The following is a 23,561-nucleotide window of genomic DNA, read 5'->3' as shown; positions in this document are numbered from 1 at the left end:
GTGTTCTTACCTGTTCCTGTTGCTGGCGGGCCAGCTCCATTTGCTGTCGCTGTTTCTCCATCTGTGAGGCGGCCAGCTTCTTCTGCTCATCGTGAGCGGCCAGGAGCTGCTCTCTCAGGCTGATCAGCTGAGTGATCATGGTGCTCAGCTGGTGCTCCTTCTCTACCAGGCTCTCTGGAGTACCTGGAGGGGGGGAACAGGGGTCAGGTGAAAGGTTAGAGGTCAGCAGGGTGATCATGGTTAGGGGTGTCAGGATAGAGATGGACACACAGTACTCACATGTGTACTATACAGAGAATACCCTTGAGCACACATGGACAAAACAGATACAGATACAGTGCAAGCATGAGAGAGAACATTATGAAAAACCAAGAAACAGGTTCTTTCTAGGCTTCTACAGTATGTGTCAGGATCCTTATTTCAATGAGCTGAAAATAAATGCAGAACATGTTTTATTGTACTATTCTATGAATCTATTCATATCAACATCTGAAATACTTGGCCTGTCAAAGAAGACTTTAGTGTCTCACGCCAGCCTTGATCTGCCACTGACTGTGGAATGACTTCCTTAACAGTGCTGAGGTCACAGCCCTGAGTTGTCCATTTTAGCTGCTCACAGCTTCACAGAGGGTGAGAAGAGAAAAGGGGCAGGGAGGGATTGTTCCCCGGGAATAAGGAGAGCTGTTGGGGGGGCTGATGGGGGCTGGGGGGGGGCTGATAGATGTTGTGGGGGGGCTGATGGAGGTTGTGGGGGAGCTGATGGGGTGAGGTGGCAGATGAGTGCCAAAGTCACAACATAGCAGCAGACAGCAAGCAGCCCGTCACATCCTTCTCGTCTCACTCCCCTTCCTCTGTCACACCACCAGCTCACGTAGCGAGATGTTGCCACTGTCTCTAATGACTCACCTCCTCGCTTCATCCTCTCCCCTCCTCCTTTTCTATCTAATTAGGGGAGGAGCAGACACAGACAGCTCTCTCTAAGAGGGTCACTGCATGTAGACATCTATAGCTACTCTACTGCATCCTCTGACAAGTGACAACACATAGCAACACCAACTAGACTGCTGCCCTGAAATACACACAGAGGAGAGAGAGGAGTCATGTTTCTCCTGGGTGATGGATAATTACTAGATCACTAACAGGTGCCACGCCTCCTAGAAACGCCCACAACACTACGTACCACAGCTGTCCAAAGCTGCTAATTACTGTAAGCAGTTTCACCTCTGATTAATAACAGCAAATGGTTCAGAGCAAGAATACGATGATGAACGCAGCCCCGGTGAGGATGTGTGTCTCCTCTTCCTCCAGTCACATGTCCTAGTTCAGCGCCCGTGATGGAGAGCATCTCCACTGCACTGCTCTGCTCAGTATCTTCGCCTAATCAATGCTAAGTGATCCTCCCATTGACTTACACAACCAACATAATTGCCAGTGAGAGGCTGGACAGTAACTCACTCTCCTCTCGCTGCAGTCCTGTGTGACATGCAGAGGTTGGAGCTACTGCACAATGAGAGAGGGGGAGAGATAGAGAGAGAGAGATAGAGAGAGAGAGAGAGAGAGAGAGGAGAGAGAGAGAGAGAGAGAGAGAGAGAGAGAGAGAGAGAGAGAGAGAGAGAGAGAAGAGAGAGAGAGAGAGAGAGACAGAGACAGAGACAGAGACAGAGACAGAGACAGAGACAGAGACAGAGACAGAGACAGAGACAGAGACAGAGACAGAGACAGAGACAGAGACAGAGACAGAGACAGAGACAGAGAGACAGACAGAGAGAGAGGCAGAGAGAAAGAGAGAGAGAGAGAAGGAGAGAGAGAAAGTGGGAGAGAGACTAAAAAAAGAGAGACTACAGCAGAACAGCAGAGAGAGAAACTAAAAGAGAGAAGGATAAAGGACAGATATCAGTACAGTAAAGTCTGTCTGGGGGCCAGAGGGATTCAGAGGGATTCAGAGGGAGCTGAATTCTTTCTTTCCTGGGTGTCTTCCTCTATCCTTTGGACACATCTGTCTTGAGTTTCTCCCAGGGCTCCCCGGGGCCCTCTCCACTCCAACTATATTAATTTGACTAAACACCTGATTTATTTTATCTCTCCGATGAGGAAGGCCATTTGTCTTAATAGGGCCTGTCAACCTCCAGAACCCATTCAGGGCAATTTACTGGCAGCCTTGCCTAGCACTGCTTGCCGCAATGGAAGAGAGTTGCAATTCTCCATTTATCCTCTTCAGAAAAAAGCACCTAAAAGCAGCTATTCACTGAGCCTGTGTGCGGTTTCCCAGGCCTGAATGGACTTCTTATTCACCTGACCACTTGTTGTGAATACCTTATCTGTAAAAAATTTACATTCAACAGCGATTTTATTAACCTTTGGCTGTGTCCATAAAGCCACAGCATTTTGTGGGCCAGCGAGATGTATCTGTCACAGGTCACCAGTAGCTACACTGCAGAAGACAGCAAGTCCAGTGAGGGGGGTGCAGGAGTGGCAGTGAGAGAGCGAAGCAAACATCTGGACTCAATACTGTCCTCTCAGGATCCCAGCTCTTCAATGATGTTAACTCAGAGACCAATCAGTGAATGTCAATACTATTTTAGAGTATGGTAGTATAGGATTGCTTGTTAAATGCGTGTGAGTGTGTGTGTGCATGTTTCTGACTTCCAGGAGCAGGCCAGTGCTCGTGGGCCACAAAGGGATCCCGTGGGCTCTAGCCTGGGGGCCATGTGTGGGGAGTGCAGGCCTGCACAAACACTAACAGAATACTAATAGAGGGCTCAGTGTTTTGATGTTGGGCGGCATTGTGGGGAGCTCAGGCTGAGCCTTGTACCAAGACAACAGGCTGCCCCCTGTACCAAGACAACAGGCTGCCCTCTGTACCAAGACAACAGACTGTCCCCTGTACTAAGACAACAGGCTGCCCTCTGTACCAAGACAACAGGCTGCCCTCTGTACCAAGACAACAGACTGCCCCCTGTACCAAGACAACAGGCTGCCCTCTGTACCAAGACAACAGGCTGCCCCCTTTACCAAGACAACAGACTGCCCCCTGTACCAAGACAACAGACTGCCCCCTGTACCAAGACAACAGACTGCCCCCTGTACCAAGACAACAGACTGCCCCCTGTACCAAGACAACAGACTGCCCCCTGTACCAAGACAACAGACTACCCTCTGTACCAAGACAACAGACTGCCCCCTGTACCAAGACAACAGACTGCCCCCTGTACCAAGACAACAGGCTGCCCTCTGTACCAAGACAACAGGCTGCCCCCTGTACCAAGACAACAGGCTGCCCCCTGTACCAAGACGACAGGCTGCCCTCTGTACCAAGACAACAGGCTGCCCTCTGTACCAAAACAACAGACTGCCCCCTGTACCAAGACAACAGGCTGCCCTCTGTACCAAGACAACAGACTGCCCCCTGTACCAAGACAACAGGCTGCCCTCTGTACCAAGACAACAGACTGCCCCCTGTACCAAGACAACAGGCTGCCCTCTGTACCAAGACAACAGACTGCCCCCTGTATCAAGGCAACAGGCTGCCCTCTATATCAAGACAACAGGATGCCCTCTATATCAAGACAACAGGATGCCCTCTATATCAAGACAACAGGCTGCCCTCTGTACCAAGACAACAGGATGCCCTCTATATAAGACAACAGGCTGCCCCCTGTACCAAGACAACAGGCTGCCCTCTGTACCAAGACAACAGGCTGCCCTCTGTATCAAGACAACAGGCTGCCCTCTGTATCAAGACAACAGGCTGCCCTCTGTATCAAGACAACAGACTGCCCTGTATACCAAGACAACAGGCTGCCCTCTATACCAAGACAACAGGCTGCCTTCTATACCAAGACAACAGGCTGCCCTCTGTACCAAGACAACAGGCTGCCCTCTGTACCAAGACAACAGACTGCCCCCTGTACCAAGACAACAGGCTGCCCTCTGTACCAAGACAACAGGCTGCCCCCTTTACCAAGACAACAGACTGCCCCCTGTACCAAGACAACAGACTGCCCCCTGTACCAAGACAACAGACTGCCCCCTGTACCAAGACAACAGACTGCCCCCTGTACCAAGACAACAGACTACCCTCTGTACCAAGACAACAGACTGCCCCCTGTACCAAGACAACAGACTGCCCCCTGTACCAAGACAACAGGCTGCCCTCTGTACCAAGACAACAGGCTGCCCCCTGTACCAAGACAACAGGCTGCCCCCTGTACCAAGACGACAGGCTGCCCTCTGTACCAAGACAACAGGCTGCCCTCTGTACCAAAACAACAGACTGCCCCCTGTACCAAGACAACAGGCTGCCCTCTGTACCAAGACAACAGACTGCCCCCTGTACCAAGACAACAGGCTGCCCTCTGTACCAAGACAACAGACTGCCCCCTGTACCAAGACAACAGGCTGCCCTCTGTACCAAGACAACAGACTGCCCCCTGTATCAAGGCAACAGGCTGCCCTCTATATCAAGACAACAGGATGCCCTCTATATCAAGACAACAGGATGCCCTCTATATCAAGACAACAGGCTGCCCTCTGTACCAAGACAACAGGATGCCCTCTATATAAGACAACAGGCTGCCCCCTGTACCAAGACAACAGGCTGCCCTCTGTACCAAGACAACAGGCTGCCCTCTGTATCAAGACAACAGGCTGCCCTCTGTATCAAGACAACAGGCTGCCCTCTGTATCAAGACAACAGACTGCCCTGTATACCAAGACAACAGGCTGCCCTCTATACCAAGACAACAGGCTGCCTTCTATACCAAGACAACGGGCTGCCCTCTGTATCAAGACAACAGGCTGCCCTCTGTACCAAGACAACAGGCTGCCTTCTATACCAAGACAACAGGCTGCCCTCTGTACCAAGACAACAGGCTGCCCTCTGTACCAAGACAACAGACTGCCCCCTGTACCAAGACAACAGACTGCCCCCTGTATCAAGACAACAGGCTGCCCTCTATATCAAGACAACAGGATGCCCTCTATATCAAGACAACAGGCTGCCCTCTATACCAAGACAACAGGCTGCCCTCTATATCAAGACGACAGGATGCCCTCTATATCAAGACAACAGGCTGCCCTCTGTACCAAGACAACAGGCTGCCCTCTGTATCAAGACAACAGGCTGCCCTCTGTATCAAGACAACAGACTGCCCTCTATACCAAGACAACAGGCTGCCCTCTGTACCAAGACAACAGGCTGCCCCCTGTATCAAGACAACAGGCTTCCCTCTGTACCAAGACAACAGGCTGCCCTCTGTACCAAGACAACAGGCTGCCCTCTGTACCAAGACAACAGGCTGCCCTCTATACCAAGACAACAGGCTGCCCTCTATATCAAGACGACAGGATGCCCTCTATATCAAGACAACAGGCTGCCCTCTGTACCAAGACAACAGGATGCCCTCTATATCAAGACAACAGACTGCCCCCTGTACCAAGACAACAGGCTGCCCTCTGTATCAAGACAACAGGCTGCCCTCTGTATCAAGACAACAGACTGCCCTCTATACCAAGACAACAGGCTTCCCTCTGTACCAAGACAACAGGCTGCCCTCTGTACCAAGACAACAGGCTGCCCTCTGTACCAAGACAACAGGCTGCCCTCTGTACCAAGACAACAGGCTGCCCTCTATACCAAGACAACAGGCTGCCCTCTATACCAAGACAACAGGCTGCCCTCTGTATCAAGACAACAGGCTGCCCTCTGTACCAAGACAACAGACTGCCCCCTGTACTAAGACAACAGGCTGCCCTCTGTACCAAGACAACAGGCTGCCCTCTGTACCAAGACAACAGACTGCCCCCTGTACCAAGACAACAGGCTGCCCTCTGTACCAAGACAACAGGCTGCCCCCTTTACCAAGACAACAGACTGCCCCCTGTACCAAGACAACAGACTGCCCCCTGTACCAAGACAACAGACTGCCCCCTGTACCAAGAGAACAGACTGCCCCCTGTACCAAGACAACAGACTACCCTCTGTACCAAGACAACAGACTGCCCCCTGTACCAAGACAACAGACTGCCCCCTGTACCAAGACAACAGGCTGCCCCCTGTACCAAGACAACAGGCTGCCCTCTGTACCAAGACAACAGGCTGCCCCCTGTACCAAGACAACAGGCTGCCCCCTGTACCAAGACGACAGGCTGCCCTCTGTACCAAGACAACAGGCTGCCCTCTGTACCAAAACAACAGACTGCCCCCTGTACCAAGACAACAGGCTGCCCTCTGTACCAAGACAACAGACTGCCCCCTGTACCAAGACAACAGACTGCCCCCTGTACCAAGACAACAGGCTGCCCTCTGTACCAAGACAACAGACTGCCCCCTGTATCAAGGCAACAGGCTGCCCTCTATATCAAGACAACAGGATGCCCTCTATATCAAGACAACAGGATGCCCTCTATATCAAGACAACAGGCTGCCCTCTGTACCAAGACAACAGGATGCCCTCTATATAAGACAACAGGCTGCCCCCTGTACCAAGACAACAGGCTGCCCTCTGTACCAAGACAACAGGCTGCCCTCTGTATCAAGACAACAGGCTGCCCTCTGTATCAAGACAACAGGCTGCCCGCTGTATCAAGACAACAGACTGCCCTGTATACCAAGACAACAGGCTGCTCTCTGTACCAAGACAACAGGCTGCCCTCTATACCAAGACAACAGGCTGCCCTCTGTACCAAGACAACAGGCTGCCCTCTATACCAAGACAACAGGCTGCCTTCTATACCAAGACAACGGGCTGCCCTCTGTATCAAGACAACAGGCTGCCCTCTATACCAAGACAACAGGCTGCCTTCTATACCAAGACAACGGGCTGCCCTCTGTATCAAGACAACAGGCTGCCCTCTGTACCAAGACAACAGGCTGCCTTCTATACCAAGACAACAGGCTGCCCTCTGTACCAAGACAACAGGCTGCCCTCTGTACCAAGACAACAGACTGCCCCCTGTACCAAGACAACAGACTGCCCCCTGTATCAAGACAACAGGCTGCCCTCTATATCAAGACAACAGGATGCCCTCTATATCAAGACAACAGGCTGCCCTCTATACCAAGACAACAGGCTGCCCTCTATATCAAGACGACAGGATGCCCTCTATATCAAGACAACAGGCTGCCCTCTGTACCAAGACAACAGGCTGCCCTCTGTATCAAGACAACAGGCTGCCCTCTGTATCAAGACAACAGACTGCCCTCTATACCAAGACAACAGGCTGCCCTCTGTACCAAGACAACAGGCTGCCCCCTGTATCAAGACAACAGGCTTCCCTCTGTACCAAGACAACAGGCTGCCCTCTGTACCAAGACAACAGGCTGCCCTCTGTACCAAGACAACAGGCTGCCCTCTATACCAAGACAACAGGCTGCCCTCTATATCAAGACGACAGGATGCCCTCTATATCAAGACAACAGGCTGCCCTCTGTACCAAGACAACAGGATGCCCTCTATATCAAGACAACAGACTGCCCCCTGTACCAAGACAACAGGCTGCCCTCTGTATCAAGACAACAGGCTGCCCTCTGTATCAAGACAACAGACTGCCCTCTATACCAAGACAACAGGCTTCCCTCTGTACCAAGACAACAGGCTGCCCTCTGTACCAAGACAACAGGCTGCCCTCTGTACCAAGACAACAGGCTGCCCTCTGTACCAAGACAACAGGCTGCCCTCTATACCAAGACAACAGGCTGCCCTCTATACCAAGACAACAGGCTGCCCTCTGTATCAAGACAACAGGCTGCCCTCTGTACCAAGACAACAGACTGCCCCCTGTACTAAGACAACAGGCTGCCCTCTGTACCAAGACAACAGGCTGCCCTCTGTACCAAGACAACAGACTGCCCCCTGTACCAAGACAACAGGCTGCCCTCTGTACCAAGACAACAGGCTGCCCCCTTTACCAAGACAACAGACTGCCCCCTGTACCAAGACAACAGACTGCCCCCTGTACCAAGACAACAGACTGCCCCCTGTACCAAGACAACAGACTGCCCCCTGTACCAAGACAACAGACTACCCTCTGTACCAAGACAACAGACTGCCCCCTGTACCAAGACAACAGACTGCCCCCTGTACCAAGACAACAGGCTGCCCCCTGTACCAAGACAACAGGCTGCCCTCTGTACCAAGACAACAGGCTGCCCCCTGTACCAAGACAACAGGCTGCCCCCTGTACCAAGACGACAGGCTGCCCTCTGTACCAAGACAACAGGCTGCCCTCTGTACCAAAACAACAGACTGCCCCCTGTACCAAGACAACAGGCTGCCCTCTGTACCAAGACAACAGACTGCCCCCTGTACCAAGACAACAGACTGCCCCCTGTACCAAGACAACAGGCTGCCCTCTGTACCAAGACAACAGACTGCCCCCTGTATCAAGGCAACAGGCTGCCCTCTATATCAAGACAACAGGATGCCCTCTATATCAAGACAACAGGATGCCCTCTATATCAAGACAACAGGCTGCCCTCTGTACCAAGACAACAGGATGCCCTCTATATAAGACAACAGGCTGCCCCCTGTACCAAGACAACAGGCTGCCCTCTGTACCAAGACAACAGGCTGCCCTCTGTATCAAGACAACAGGCTGCCCTCTGTATCAAGACAACAGGCTGCCCGCTGTATCAAGACAACAGACTGCCCTGTATACCAAGACAACAGGCTGCTCTCTGTACCAAGACAACAGGCTGCCCTCTATACCAAGACAACAGGCTGCCCTCTGTACCAAGACAACAGGCTGCCCTCTATACCAAGACAACAGGCTGCCTTCTATATCAAGACAACGGGCTGCCCTCTGTATCAAGACAACAGGCTGCCCTCTGTACCAAGACAACAGGCTGCCTTCTATACCAAGACAACAGGCTGCCCTCTGTACCAAGACAACAGGCTGCCCTCTGTACCAAGACAACAGACTGCCCCCTGTACCAAGACAACAGACTGCCCCCTGTATCAAGACAACAGGCTGCCCTCTATATCAAGACAACAGGATGCCCTCTATATCAAGACAACAGGCTGCCCTCTATACCAAGACAACAGGCTGCCCTCTATATCAAGACGACAGGATGCCCTCTATATCAAGACAACAGGCTGCCCTCTGTACCAAGACAACAGGCTGCCCTCTGTATCAAGACAACAGGCTGCCCTCTGTATCAAGACAACAGACTGCCCTCTATACCAAGACAACAGGCTGCCCTCTGTACCAAGACAACAGGCTGTCCCCTGTATCAAGACAACAGGCTTCCCTCTGTACCAAGACAACAGGCTGCCCTCTGTACCAAGACAACAGGCTGCCCTCTGTATCAAGACAACAGGCTGCCCTCTATACCAAGACAACAGGCTGCCCTCTATATCAAGACGACAGGATGCCCTCTATATCAAGACAACAGGCTGCCCTCTGTACCAAGACAACAGGATGCCCTCTATATCAAGACAACAGACTGCCCCCTGTACCAAGACAACAGGCTGCCCTCTGTATCAAGACAACAGGCTGCCCTCTGTATCAAGACAACAGACTGCCCTCTATACCAAGACAACAGGCTGCCCTCTGTACCAAGACAACAGGCTGCCCCCTGTATCAAGACAACAGGCTTCCCTCTGTACCAAGACAACAGGCTGCCCTCTGTACCAAGACAACAGGCTGCCCTCTGTACCAAGACAACAGGCTGCCCTCTGTACCAAGACAACAGGCTGCCCTCTGTACCAAGACAACAGGCTGCCCTCTATACCAAGACAACAGGCTGCCCTCTATACCAAGACAACAGGCTGCCCTCTGTACCAAGACAACAGGCTGCCCTCTGTACCAAGACAACAGGCTGCCCTCTGTACCAAGACAACAGGCTGCCCTCTGTACCAAGACAACAGGCTGCCCTCTGTATCAAGACAACAGGCTACCCTCTGTACCAAGACAACAGGCTGCCCTCTATACCAAGACAACAGGCTGCCTTCTATACCAAGACAACAGGCTGCCCTCTGTACCAAGACAACAGGCTGCCCTCTGTACCAAGACAACAGGATGCCCTCTGTACCAAGACAACAGGCTGCCCTCTGTACCAAGACAACAGGCTGCCCTCTGTACCAAGACAACAGGCTGCCCTCTGTATCAAGACAACAGGCTGCCCTCTGTACCAAGACAACAGGCTGCCCTCTGTACCAAGACAACAGGCTGCCCTCTATACCAAGGCAGGGTGGGAGAAAGAGGAACGCTGTCCCCTGTACAAAGACAAGTTGGTCCTCATCTCTTTCTTTTCTCTACTGTATTGTCTTTTCTCTACTGTATTGTCTTGTCTCTACTGTATTGTCTTGTCTCTACTGTATTGCAGGACTACCTGACATGATGACTCCTTGCTGTCCCCAGTCCACCTGGCCATGCTGCTGCTCCAGTTTCAACTTCCACCTGACTGTGCTGCTGCTCCAGTTTCAACTGTTCTGCCTTATTATTATTTGACCATGCTGGTCATTTATGAACATTTGAACATCTTGGCCATGTTCTGTTATAATCTCCACCCGGCACAGCCAGAAGAGGACTGGCCACCCCACATAGCCTGGTTCCTCTCTAGGTTTCTTCCTAGGTATTGGCCTTTCTAGGGAGTTTTTCCTAGCCACCGTGCTTCTACACCTGCATTGCTTGCTGTTTGGGGTTTTAGGCTGGGTTTCTGTACAGCACTTTGAGATATCAGCTGATGTACGAAGGGCTATATAAATAAATTTGATTTGATTTGATATTGTCTTGTCTCTACTGTATTGTCTTGTCTCCTCTGTATTGTCTTGTCTCTACTGTATTGTCTTGTCTCTACTGTATTGTCTTGTCTCCCCTGTATTGTCTTGTCTCTACTGTATTGTCTTGTCTCTACTGTATTGTCTTGTCTCTACTGTATTGTCTTGTCTCCCCTGTATTGTCTTGTCTCTACTGTATTGTCTTGTCTCTACTGTATTGTCTTGTCTCTACTGTATTGTCTTGTCTCTACTGTATTGTCTTGTCTCCCCTGTATTGTCTTGTCTCTACTGTATTGTCTTGTCTCTACTGTATTGCCTTGTCTCTACTGTATTGTCTTGTCTCTACTGTATTGTCGTGTCTCCCCTGTATTGTCTTGTCTCTACTGTATTGTCTTGTCTCTACTGTATTGTCTTGTCTCCCCTGTATTGTCTTGTCTCTACTGTATTGTCTTGTCTCTACTGTATTGTCTTGTCTCCCCTGTATTGTCTTGTCTCCCCTGTATTGGCTTGTCTCTACTCTATTGTATTGTCTCCCCTGTATTGTCTTGTCTCTACTGTATTGTCTTGTCTCTACTGTATTGTCTTGTCTCCCCTGTATTGTCCTGTCTCTACTGTATTGTCTTGTCTCTACTGTATTGTCTTGTCTCCCCTGTATTGTCTTGTCTCTACTGTATTGTCTTGTCTCTACTGTATTGTCTTGTCTCTACTGTATTGTCTTGTCTCCCCTGTATTGTCTTGTCTCTACTGTATTGTCTTGTCCCTACTGTATTGTATTGTCTCCCATGTATTGTCTTGTCTCTACTGTATTGTCTTGTCTCTACTGTATTGTCTTGTCTCTACTGTATTGTCTTGTCTCTACTGTATTGTCTTGTCTCTACTGTATTGTCTTGTCTCTACTGTATTGTCTTGTCCCTACTGTATTGTATTGTCTCCCATGTATTGTCTTGTCTCTACTGTATTGTCTTGTGTCTACTGTATTGTCTTGTCTCTACTGTAGAGACAACGATAAACAGCTGCCTCTGATTGGGAACCATACTGGGCCAACAAAGAAATAGAAACATAGATTTTCCCACCCAAGTCACACCCTGACTTAACCAAATAGAGAATAAACAAGGCTCTCTAAGGTCAGGGCGTGACACCAGTAAGCTGATTTGGACAGTGAATCTTGTTAAAACAATTATAATTAGCCAAAATGTTTTTTTAGAAGATAGTTGGTAAAACATAACATTGATTTGACATCAGATTATCTAAATTTGACTTGACCTGAGCAATGTCTTCCCTGTACATCAGCATCACCACGTCATACTACATATGTCTTCCCTGTACATCAGCATCACCACGTCATACTACATATGTCTTCCCTGTACATCAGCATCACCACGTCATACTACATATGTCTTCCATGTACATCAGCATCACCACGTCATACTACATGTGTCTTCCCTGTACATCAGTATCACCACGTCATACTACATATGTCTTCCCTGTACATCAGCATCACCACGTCATACTACATATGTCTTCCCTGTACATCAGCATCACCACGTCATACTACATATGTCTTCCCTGTACATCAGCATCACCACGTCATACTACATATGTCTTCCCTGTACATCAGCATCACCACGTCATACAACATATGTCTTCCCTGTACATCAGCATCACCACGTCATACTACATATGTCTTCCCTGTACATCAGCATCACCACGTCATACTACATATGTCTTCCCTGTACATCAGCATCACCACGTCATACTACATATGTCTTCCCTGTACATCAGCATCACCACGTCATACTACATATGTCTTCCCTGTACATCAGCATCACCACGTCATACTACATATGTCTTCCCTGTACATCAGCATCACCACGTCATACTACATATGTCTTCCCTGTACATCAGCATCACCACATTGGACTACATATGTCTTCCCTGTACATCAGCATCACCACGTCATACTACATATGTCTTCCCTGTACATCAGCATCACCACGTCATACTACATATGTCTTCCCTGTACATCAGCATCACCACGTCATACTACATATGTCTTCCCTGTACATCAGCATCACCACGTCATACTACATATGTCTTCCCTGTACATCAGCATCACCACATTGGACTACATATGTCTTCCCTGTACATCAGCATCACCACGTCATACTACATATGTCTTCCCTGTACATCAGCATCACCACGTCATACTACATATGTCTTACCTGTACATCAGCATCACCACGTCATACTACATATGTCTTCCCTGTACATCAGCATCACCACGTCATACTACATATGTCTTCCCTGTACATCAGCATCACCACGTCATACTACATATGTCTTCCCTGTACATCAGCATCACCACGTCATACTACATATGTCTTACCTGTACATCAGCATCACCACGTCATACTACATATGTCTTCCCTGTACATCAGTATCACCACGTCATACTACATATGTCTTCCCTGTACATCAGCATCACCACGTCATACTACATATGTCTTCCCTGTACATCAGCATCACCACGTCATACTACATATGTCTTCCCTGTACATCAGCATCACCACGTCATACTACATATGTCTTCCCTGTACATCAGCATCACCACGTCATACTACATGTGTCTTCCCTGTACATCAGTATCACCACGTCATACTACATATGTCTTCCCTGTACATCAGCATCACCACGTCATACTACATATGTCTTCCCTGTACATCAGCATCACCACGTCATACTACATATGTCTTCCCTGTACATCAGCATCACCACGTCATACTACATATGTCTTCCCTGTACATCAGTATCACCACGTCATACTACATATGTCTTCCCTGTACATCAGCATCACCACGTCATACTACATATGTCTTCCCTGTACATCAGCATCACCACGTCATACTACATATGTCTTCCCTGTACATCAGCATCACCACGTCATACTACATATGTCTTACCTGTACATCAGTATCACCACATTGGACTACATATGTCTTCCCTGTACATCAGCATCACCACGTCATACTACATATGTCTTACCTGTACATCAGCATCACCACGTCATACTACATATGTCTTACCTGTACATCAGTATCACCACATTGGACTACATATGTCTTCCCTGTACATCAGCATCACCACATTGGACTACATATGTCTTACCTGTACATCAGCATCACCACATTGGACTACATATGTCTTACCTGTACATCAGCATCACCACATTGGACTACATATGTCTTCCCTGTACATCAGCATCACCTCACTGGACTACATATGTCTTCCCTGTACATCAGCATCACCTCATTGGACTACATATGTCTTCCCTGTACATCAGCATCACCTCATTGGACTACATATGTCTTCCCTGTACATCAGCATCACCACATTGGACTACATATGTATTCCCTGTACATCAGCATCACCTCATTGGACTACATATGTCTTCCCTGTACATCAGCATCACCACATTGGACTACATATGTCTTCCCTGTACATCAGCATCACCTCATTGGACTACATATGTCTTCCCTGTACATCAGCATCACCTCATTGGACTACATATGTCTTCCCTGTACATCAGCCTCACCACATTGGACTACATATGTCTTCCCTGTACATCAGCATCACCTCATTGGACTATATATGTCTTCCCTGTACATCAGCATCACCACATTGGACTACATATGTCTTCCCTGTACATCAGCATCACCACATTGGACTACATATGTCTTCCCTGTACATCAGCATCACCTCATTGGACTACATATGTCTTCCCTGTACATCAGCATCACCTCATTGGACTACATATGTCTTTTGTTGGCCTGGTTTCGTGTAAAATTCATTTTCTTCTAAATGAAAACGTAGATAAAACTTTTATTGGGCGGTGCAGTATAGGACAGCGGCGGTGTTTGTCTGACCGGCCTGCTGACAAAGAGGCAGTTTCCTGCATATTGCATGGCTCTTAACAGCGTTGGGGCCAAGCCAGCCCGTTAACGTGTCTCCTCACATCCCGTTTGCAGTGGGAGATGGACAGCCGAGGGATGCCTCCTCACTACATGAAGCAGCCTGGTTCCCCACTTCCAATGTGTTGTGACATTCTGGGAGCGCTTCCTCTTTCTCCCACCCTGCCTCGGGCTGTTGGGGCTGGATCAGGAGCCAGTCTGGCCCAGGATGTCCCATGAGCAGGCAGGTTGGAAGATGGGCAGGTGATCCCGTGCTCTCCCATCTCCCCTCAGCCCTCATGCTCAAGGAGAACATGACAGACTGACACTCTGGAGGAGACAGACAACAAAGTCTTGTTGTTCACCACCTCATTCAGCATTCACCTTTTCAGACGCCTGCCTCTTTTAAACGTCACAAAGTAGGGCAGAAAACATCAACCAAACCAGCGACTAAATAAATGATAAGAGAAAAACAAGCAGGCCTTGGTTGCTGGGAGGGGAGTCGGGCCTTGGAGTCTGTGGATAAAAGGCACTTTGTAGGGGTGTGATTTGTTCTGTCCAATACCCACATCTCCCTCTCTTGGCCCCCTTCGCTTTCTTCTAATCAAGCAGTCTCTAATTTGGGTTCCAAGTCCAGCACCAGGGAAAAGAAGGAGGCTTGTTACTTTGAAGAGTCCCTGGTGAGTAACGCAGATAAAAGATTCAGGCACAAAAAAAGGAGAAAAGGAACGGGGGTGAAGAGAGAAAAATCACAAGGCACCTTATTCTGTCCCTTCCTTTGGTTAGGACAGCTGAGCCATTATGACCCAATCTGAAAGACTTTTTTTTTTACACCAGAACACTGCAATTTCTTTGTCCCTCCATCAGTCAGCTATTGTGGATCCTCCCGTATGCTGCCAGCCCATCCTAAGTAAATTAAGACTTGTCTAAATGCTGCAATTGTGCCGGGCTGTGTCCGGACACACACTGCACATAGCTAGCATGCCTGGCGTGCTGAAGGCAGGAGCTGTTCTGTGCTGCTCATCCACATGAGAAAAGTTAACACCTCTGGCTGAATGTACGCACTGCACAGACACACACACACACACACACACACACACACACACACACACACACACACACACACACACACACACATACACATACACACACACACATACAGTACACACAGGGTGATGATTCTGTAGCGCTGGTGTGTTCAGTGCAATACAATTTGTAACACTAATATGAACTCAGTAGTCCTCTGACCCCATGTTCATGTCTTCTAAAGAAGAAAAAAATACAAAGATACAATTGAATTACTGCAAATGGAATCTAGTACTGCTTCCTGTAGCCTTGCAATGAAAGAATTTTGGACCTTGCTCCAAAAGCAATTAAATCCTAATTTTGAATCAACACAAACACACATTTACACATACAAACACAAACACAAACAAATACACACACACACACACACAACAGAATGTTTACCAGTAAAAATCATGGTGAGGATGACTATGCCTTTCAAAAACCATTCATATATTAATGTCAGGAAATCTACATTAATATTATACATTGTGACTGCTAAAACAAAATATTTGTCATGTGTAGCCTAAATAATCCATAGGATAAAACAACTGGCTATGAGCCTGCTAAGCAAGCACAACCAGAGACAACAAAAGGGTATTTGACGAGCTACAGAGATTTGACTTAACCTTAACTATGTTTTAGGCTTGTATATACGCTTGTTCAGAAATGCTCTAAGGCCATATGTGTTTCAAGTAAAAACGGTATTAAAGTACCTGGGTGCCCGAGTCAGAACGAACAGAGACAATATGAGTAGCAGCTGTTTTACCTGGCCTGCTGCCTCTGTGATGATATAAAACTGTTCATCCTGCCAATAAACCATCATTAACAAGCATGAGTAAGGACACACCAACATGTCAGGCTATGACAGCCCAGACCATCAATCCTCACAGCCTTAGATACTGGACTACATGGCCATGAATTCCTCATGGAGTGGTTATCCATCAGCAGGGAACTGCTAGAAACAGACACCATCTAAAACCACTGGGAAGTGTTTGTTTATGCTGATGTGAGTATACTGTACTAAACTCATTTGGTTGCAGTGTGTGTGTTAATTCTATCTCCCTATATAGACATCCTTTCTGCATCTATAGCAACGTCTCCCCAAGTGTTTAACATATATTTTCTAAATATTTCTCAAAAAAGTGTTTTGATTGACGCTCCAGGTGGTTAATAATAAAAGCGTACTTCATCGGCCTGACGTTCACACTGAACACTAATGTAGGCTAATAATACAACGACTTCATCGGCCTGACGTTCACACTGAACACTAATGTAGGCTAATAATACAACGACTTCATCGGCCTGACGTTCACACTGAACACTAATGTAGGCTAATAATACAACGACTTCATCGGCCTGACGTTCACACTGAACACTAATGTAGGCTAATAATACAACGACTTCATCAGCCTGACGTTCACACTGAACACTAATGTAGGCTAATAATACAACGACTTCATCGGCCTGACGTTCACACTGAACACTAATGTAGGCTAATAATACAACGACTGAAGAGGCCTGACGTTCACACTGAACACTAATGTAGGCTAATAATACAACGACTGAAGAGGCCTGACGTTCACACTGAACACTAATGTAGGCTAATAATACAACGACTGAAGAGGCCTGACATTCACACTGAACACTAATTCGGGCTAATAATACAACGACTGAAGAGGCCTGACGTTCACACTGAACACTAATTCAGGCTAATAATACAACGACTGAAGAGGCCTGACGTTCACACTGAACACTAATTCAGGCTAATAATACAACGACTGAAGAGGCCTGACGTTCACACTGAACACTAATTCAGGCTAATAATACAACGACTGAAGAGGCCTGACGTTCACACTGAACACTAATTCAGGCTAATAATACAACGACGGAAGAGGCCTGACGTTCACACTGAACACTAATTCAGGCTAATAATACAACGATGGAAGAGGCCTGACGTTCACACTGAACACTAATTCAGGCTAATAATACAACGATGGAAGAGGCCTGATGTTCACACTGAACACTAATTCAGGCTAATAATACAACGATGGAAGAGGCCTGACGTTCACACTGAACACTAATTCAGGCTAATAATACAACGATGGAAGAGGCCTGACGTTCACACTGAACACTAATGTAGGCTAATAATACAACGATGGAAGAGGCCTGACGTTCACACTGAACACTAATGCAGGCTAATAATACAACGACGGAAGAGGCCTGACGTTCACACTGAACACTAATTCAGGCTAATAATACAACGACTGAAGAGACCTGACGTTCACACTGAACACTAATTCAGGCTAATAATACAACGACGGAAGAGGCCTGACGTTCACACTGAACACTAATTCAGGCTAATAATACAACGACGGAAGAGGCCTGATGTTCACACTGAACACTAATTCAGGCTAATAATACAACGATGGAAGAGGCCTGACGTTCACACTGAACACTAATTCAGGCGAATAATACAACGACTGAAGAGGCCTGACGTTCACACTGAACACTAATTCAGGCTAATAATACAACGACGGAAGAGGCCTGACGTTCACACTGAACACTAATTCAGGCTAATAATACAACGATGGAAGAGGCCTGACGTTCACACTGAACACTAATTCAGGCTAATAATACAACGACGGAAGAGGCCTGATGTTCCCACTGAACACTAATTCAGGCTAATAATACAACGATGGAAGAGGCCTGACGTTCACACTGAACACTAATGTAGGCTAATAATACAACGATGGAAGAGGCCTGACGTTCACACTGAACACTAATGCAGGCTAATAATACAACGATGGAAGAGGCCTGACGTTCACACTGAACACTAATTCAGGCTAATAATACAACGATGGAAGAGGCCTGACGTTCACACTGAACACTAATGTAGGCTAATAATACAACGATGGAAGAGGCCTGACGTTCACACTGAACACTAATGTAGGCTAATAATACAACGATGGAAGAGGCCTGACGTTCACACTGAACACTAATGCAGGCTAATAATACAACGATGGAAGAGGCCTGACGTTCACACTGAACACTAATGCAGGCTAGTAATACAACGATGGAAGAGGCTTGCCTCTTCAGTGTAATTATGCTAATGTGAAAGCCTCAGCACTCCACTGTGTATCAGTGACATCGGACGAGGTACTTCATCAGAGCTCGACGATAGCAGCCTTACAGACCTGAACAGATACGGCTGAACACTGATAACAGACTGCTATCTTCACAGAGGGAACCATAATCCCACCCAGAGACGAGACAGTTCAGTCTGTGTTTTCAACAGGAACCATTATCGAAGGAGAGGACGAACTGTAATTAAAGGGATCTGTAGAGCGCTGACCACACTGGCAAGTCATGTGACAAAGGTTGAAGCACACAACGAGGTACACTAGATTTTCTCCATCATCCAGTCATCCCTCATGACGTGTATGGTAATGACCTCTTCTGCTTTCATGTTAGGAGAAGCACTTCTAGTCCAGGTTTATTATAAAATGCTACAAACACTGATCAGCTTTCAGGGCCTCCCTCCCTCACATCGGAGTTGTCTAGAGAATGACAAAAGGAGCTCTCGGTCTGAACAATGGTCAGGAAAACCTTGGAACGGAAGGGAATGTGTGTTTTCTTACATTGAACCAATTCACTGGTCTGGGCTATAATTCATGCATCTACCCTGGTTTATTTAGAACCATAATATGAGGGATTGCATCTCATGTTCTTTTCTTTCACTAATGTTGTCCCTGATTTCCAAAGATGTTGACTGTGTGTGTGTGTGTATGTGCGTGCGTGTGTGTTGTGTCTCCGTGGCTGCTGGTAGATCAGCAGAGGGGCTGGCTCCGGAGCCGTAGCACTAGAGCAGCTGTAGGTGGAAATCCAGCGTGACATGTACTAACCCAGCCCAGACATAGCAGCCAGTGCTTAAGCAGCATTACACGGCTGTGAGACTGATAAATATTCCATTTACTACACTTCTATAAGTGAGAGAGGTGTATATTTGTCAATCGTTAAAATAAGGATTGCTGGTGATTCCTGGTAGTAACTTAAGATATAAATTGATTATTGTATTCTTAATAATACCTGCATGTCTGAATTAAACTAATTATTTGTAGTAATAGAAAATATAATTTGGTAAATTAAATGTAAAAACACTGAAATTCGGGAGTTAAATGAAAACTAATTTTAAGTGTCAAATGTATAAGTAATATAAGTGTATAAGTAAATGCCTGGTTCCATGGCACAGGGCTTCTGCCCACACCGACACCAGCAGTGGCTGACCCAGACACCACCAAACCCACTCCAGTCTGCCTGTCTCCTCTCAAAACACAGAGCCAGGAGGGAGAAAGTGAGAGAGGACACACACACACACACACAGACAAGGTGTTCCTTTCCACAAGCTAAATGCCTCAATTCATTAAGGGAGAAAAACAGAGGGCATTAGGCCCATACATTCATTTCGCAAATGCAGTCTGAAGAATAATGATTTACGGTGTCTCATATTTCACCTGGGTACACAGGGCCAACAGAAGACTATTGAAGTGTTGGGAGAAAAATGCAAACTGTGGCACTTTTGAATTGGGGGAATTGGAGGGATATTTCAGTGTGTGATGGGCTGAGATGGTCCCTCCCTACGCCCTCCCCTCTAAATAGAGGTTCCACTATCAAACATACACAGCTCTCTCCTCAAAATACACATAGCTGTATAACACAGATTCACTAGGTCATTTAGTCTTCGTGACAGTCACATTTACCACCTTACATTCAATTCCACTAAGAAGCAATTTATAATATTTCTCTGAGAGAGATTTTGAATGTTTATGCACTGTCTATTCGTGACAGTTTAAGTTTTTACTAAAATGGCCATGTGTGAATATTTTGAAACCGAGAAACTAGGTGAAAGAAACACGAAACGACAATGTTATCCTGAGCCGATAAAAATCTGCTCCCACTAGAAAATATGCTTGTGGTTCTGTGTGTATTTACAGATATAGTGTGGAATCTCCATTGGCATTCGCTCTAGACTTTATTGGAGCCATTAAGAATAAAGCTGAATGTTAAATTGAATAATCATGTTTTGAAGTAAACCCAGCTGGCTGAACAACCCCAGCTCTGTGTCCACACAGTAGTCCTCTGTCGGGATGGGAGAAGCGAGGCCAGGTAGGAGCAGCATCAAATCAGTCTCAGCTGCGGCCCTGCCCGGCCCCGCTCCTCGCTCTCCCCTTAAAGAGCTTCTACTTATCTGCCTGCCACAGGACTGTCAATGTGCACCCCGCCACTGTCACGTAGACAGCATTCACAAATTGATTATGGAAGTGCAAGAGGCTTAATTTTCGTTTATATAGAATTCAAGCTGCCATTTTAACACAAATGTACAATGCTGAGCATCATTTTTATATCAGACCTTCTGAGATAATGAATGCAGTTTGTGTTCCAATTGAACTACCACATTTTTTTATTCAGTTGAATAAATGCTTTGCCGTTTTTTTCAGGGGGGCTGTCGGACACTGGATGGCTACAGGGAAAGTTAAACAGTCCTGCAGTGTGTGGGTCTCAAAGGCCCTGATTGAGTATACATGAAAGCCACACTGCACAGGGAGAGCTTATTTGACCAAGCCTTTCCCCCATAAACCTGCATTCACATTCCAATGGATTTACATTAACTACATGCACATCACCTGAATTCTTCAACTGACATATGTGAGGCACGGAGTGAGGCTAAAATCACCCCGGTTTTCCTCCAAAGTAGGTTTTATTGCATAAAGGAGGGCAGGGTTTGTAATGATCCAATTAACCAATTATTAACCAATTATCCAATTAATCATTGACCATTTAAAACAATTTACAAACATAAACAGTACAGACAGAATAAAGGACAGGAGTACTGGAAACATACTATAGTGTATGAGATCTCTCTGCCGTTGTGGCACAGCTTTCACAGAAAGAGATTCTCTTTGAAGGACCATAATTAAAACAGCCTCATGTCTGAGCAGCCATGTCCCAGGTCTCTCTCTCTATCTTTCTCTGTGCTCTCTCTCCTCTCCCTCTCTGCTCTATCTTGCTTTCTCCCCCCCCCCCCCCACCCTCTCTGCTCCTTTCTGTGGTTTGGACATCCTCCAGGCCACCTCCCTCTCTTGCTCTGTGGTTTTGTTCAGGAGATCTCATCTCCCTTCTCACCGTTCCTCATGATTGACAGCTAAGCTCAGGTATGAAAACAATCAGTTACCTCTGGAATCGGCTGGTGAAAAGTAATCCACCACTAATACCCCTTCACAAACCATTCCCTCCCTCTCTCTTCCTGCAGCTGTTCATCTCTCACAGCTTAAAGGACAAGGCTGATAAACATCTGACATCATTACACCCAAATCATTCTATTCTCTATGTCTCTGTTAAGCATACTTCCTATCCTGTATTGATGGAAACAGTTCAAATTGACTCCATTTTACTGGAGGTACCAGTATCAGTTTAACCACAGACCCATTCTAGTGCAGGAAAGCACATGACAATACACTATAACTATGTACGTGAGGCACTAAATGCTTGGTTGCGTAGAACTGGGTGTAAGATAAAGGAAAGCACATGACAATATACTATAACTATGTACGTGAGGCACTAAATGCTTGGTTGCGTAGAACTGGGTGTAAGATAAAGGAAAGCACATGACAATACACTATAACTATGTACGTGAGGCACTAAATGCTTGGTTGCGTAGAACTGGGTGTAAGATAAAGGAAAGCACATGACAATACACTATAACTATGTACGTGAGGCACTAAATGCTTGGTTGCGTAGAACTGGGTGTAAGATAAAGGAAAGCACATGACAATACACTATAACTATGTACGTGAGGCACTAAATGCTTGGTTGCGTAGAACTGGGTGTAAGATAAAGGAAAGCACATGACAATACACTATAACTATGTACGTGAGGCACTAAATGCTTGGTTGCGTAGAACTGGGTGTAAGATAAAGGAAAGCACATGACAATACACTATAACTATGTACGTGAGGCACTAAATGCTTGGTTGCGTAGAACTGGGTGTAAGATAAAGGAAAGCCAGATGTTTGGATACCATTGTTTTGTTTACTGTACTTTGTGTTTCACCCCAAGAGCATAATGTAGTCTGGGCATGTCTGAACACAAATGCATAGTGTAAAAGAATGCACTTCTTTTCATTGGTGAAGTGAAGCCTTCGGTCAAAATTCTGTTCCACCTATTGTCTTCTCCTGTGTGATAATTCCACTGTGAGTCTTAACCCAGCAGATTCCTCCTCTTGCAACTACAACAGTATGACAAGGTGCCATCCATGACAGGTTCATAAGGTGGAAAATATGGAAAGCAGTTGAGCAAAAACTACAGAGACTTTTAGATTCTCTACCGCTAACTCAAAGGCAGTCTTGTGAGGGAAAAAATACAAATTACCAGTCTTTCAGTTCAAAAGGGACAGAATTTTATATTTCACTTATTTATCTTTGAACATCAAAAGCAATCTTTTGTAACAAATGAACAATGCCACAAAGGATGTAGTCTAGGCAGAATGTACAATGCCATTGGTTCCAGATTTAATGTCCGCTGAGTAGAGAACCAGTATCAAGGCCACTGAGGCAGTACGTAGCTTTTATAGATGTTAGCCTTTATCCAGCGCTGTCCTCCGTTAACTTAAACCTACCGGCATGCTTACCCTTTGTATGCATTTTAACCTAACAATTAATACTCTGATTCATCATAACACTTTAGATCGTAATCAGAAGGTGTTTTCTGCTTGGTGTCTTTGTTTGTGGTTTAATTAGGAGGACCTTGTGTGTCTCCAACCCTGGGCTTC

General features: G+C 46.8%; 1 protein-coding gene across 1 annotated transcript in view; it reads right to left on the bottom strand.

The window, feature by feature from the left end:
- The window catches only part of LOC116374881 (transcription factor SOX-6), a 201,694-nt gene that overhangs the window by 71,431 nt on the left and 106,702 nt on the right, over positions 1–23,561 (bottom strand). The window contains exon 8 of the mRNA XM_031831135.1: positions 11–183. Coding sequence (XP_031686995.1) covers positions 11–183 — 173 coding nt within the window. The remainder of the gene's footprint in view (positions 1–10; positions 184–23,561) is intronic.

Source organism: Oncorhynchus kisutch, linkage group LG8, assembly GCF_002021735.2.
Source record: "Oncorhynchus kisutch isolate 150728-3 linkage group LG8, Okis_V2, whole genome shotgun sequence".
NCBI classification, from domain to species: Eukaryota; Metazoa; Chordata; class Actinopteri; order Salmoniformes; family Salmonidae; genus Oncorhynchus; species Oncorhynchus kisutch.
Note: the sequence above shows the minus strand (reverse complement) of the source record. Positions and strands in the feature narration are given on the sequence as shown.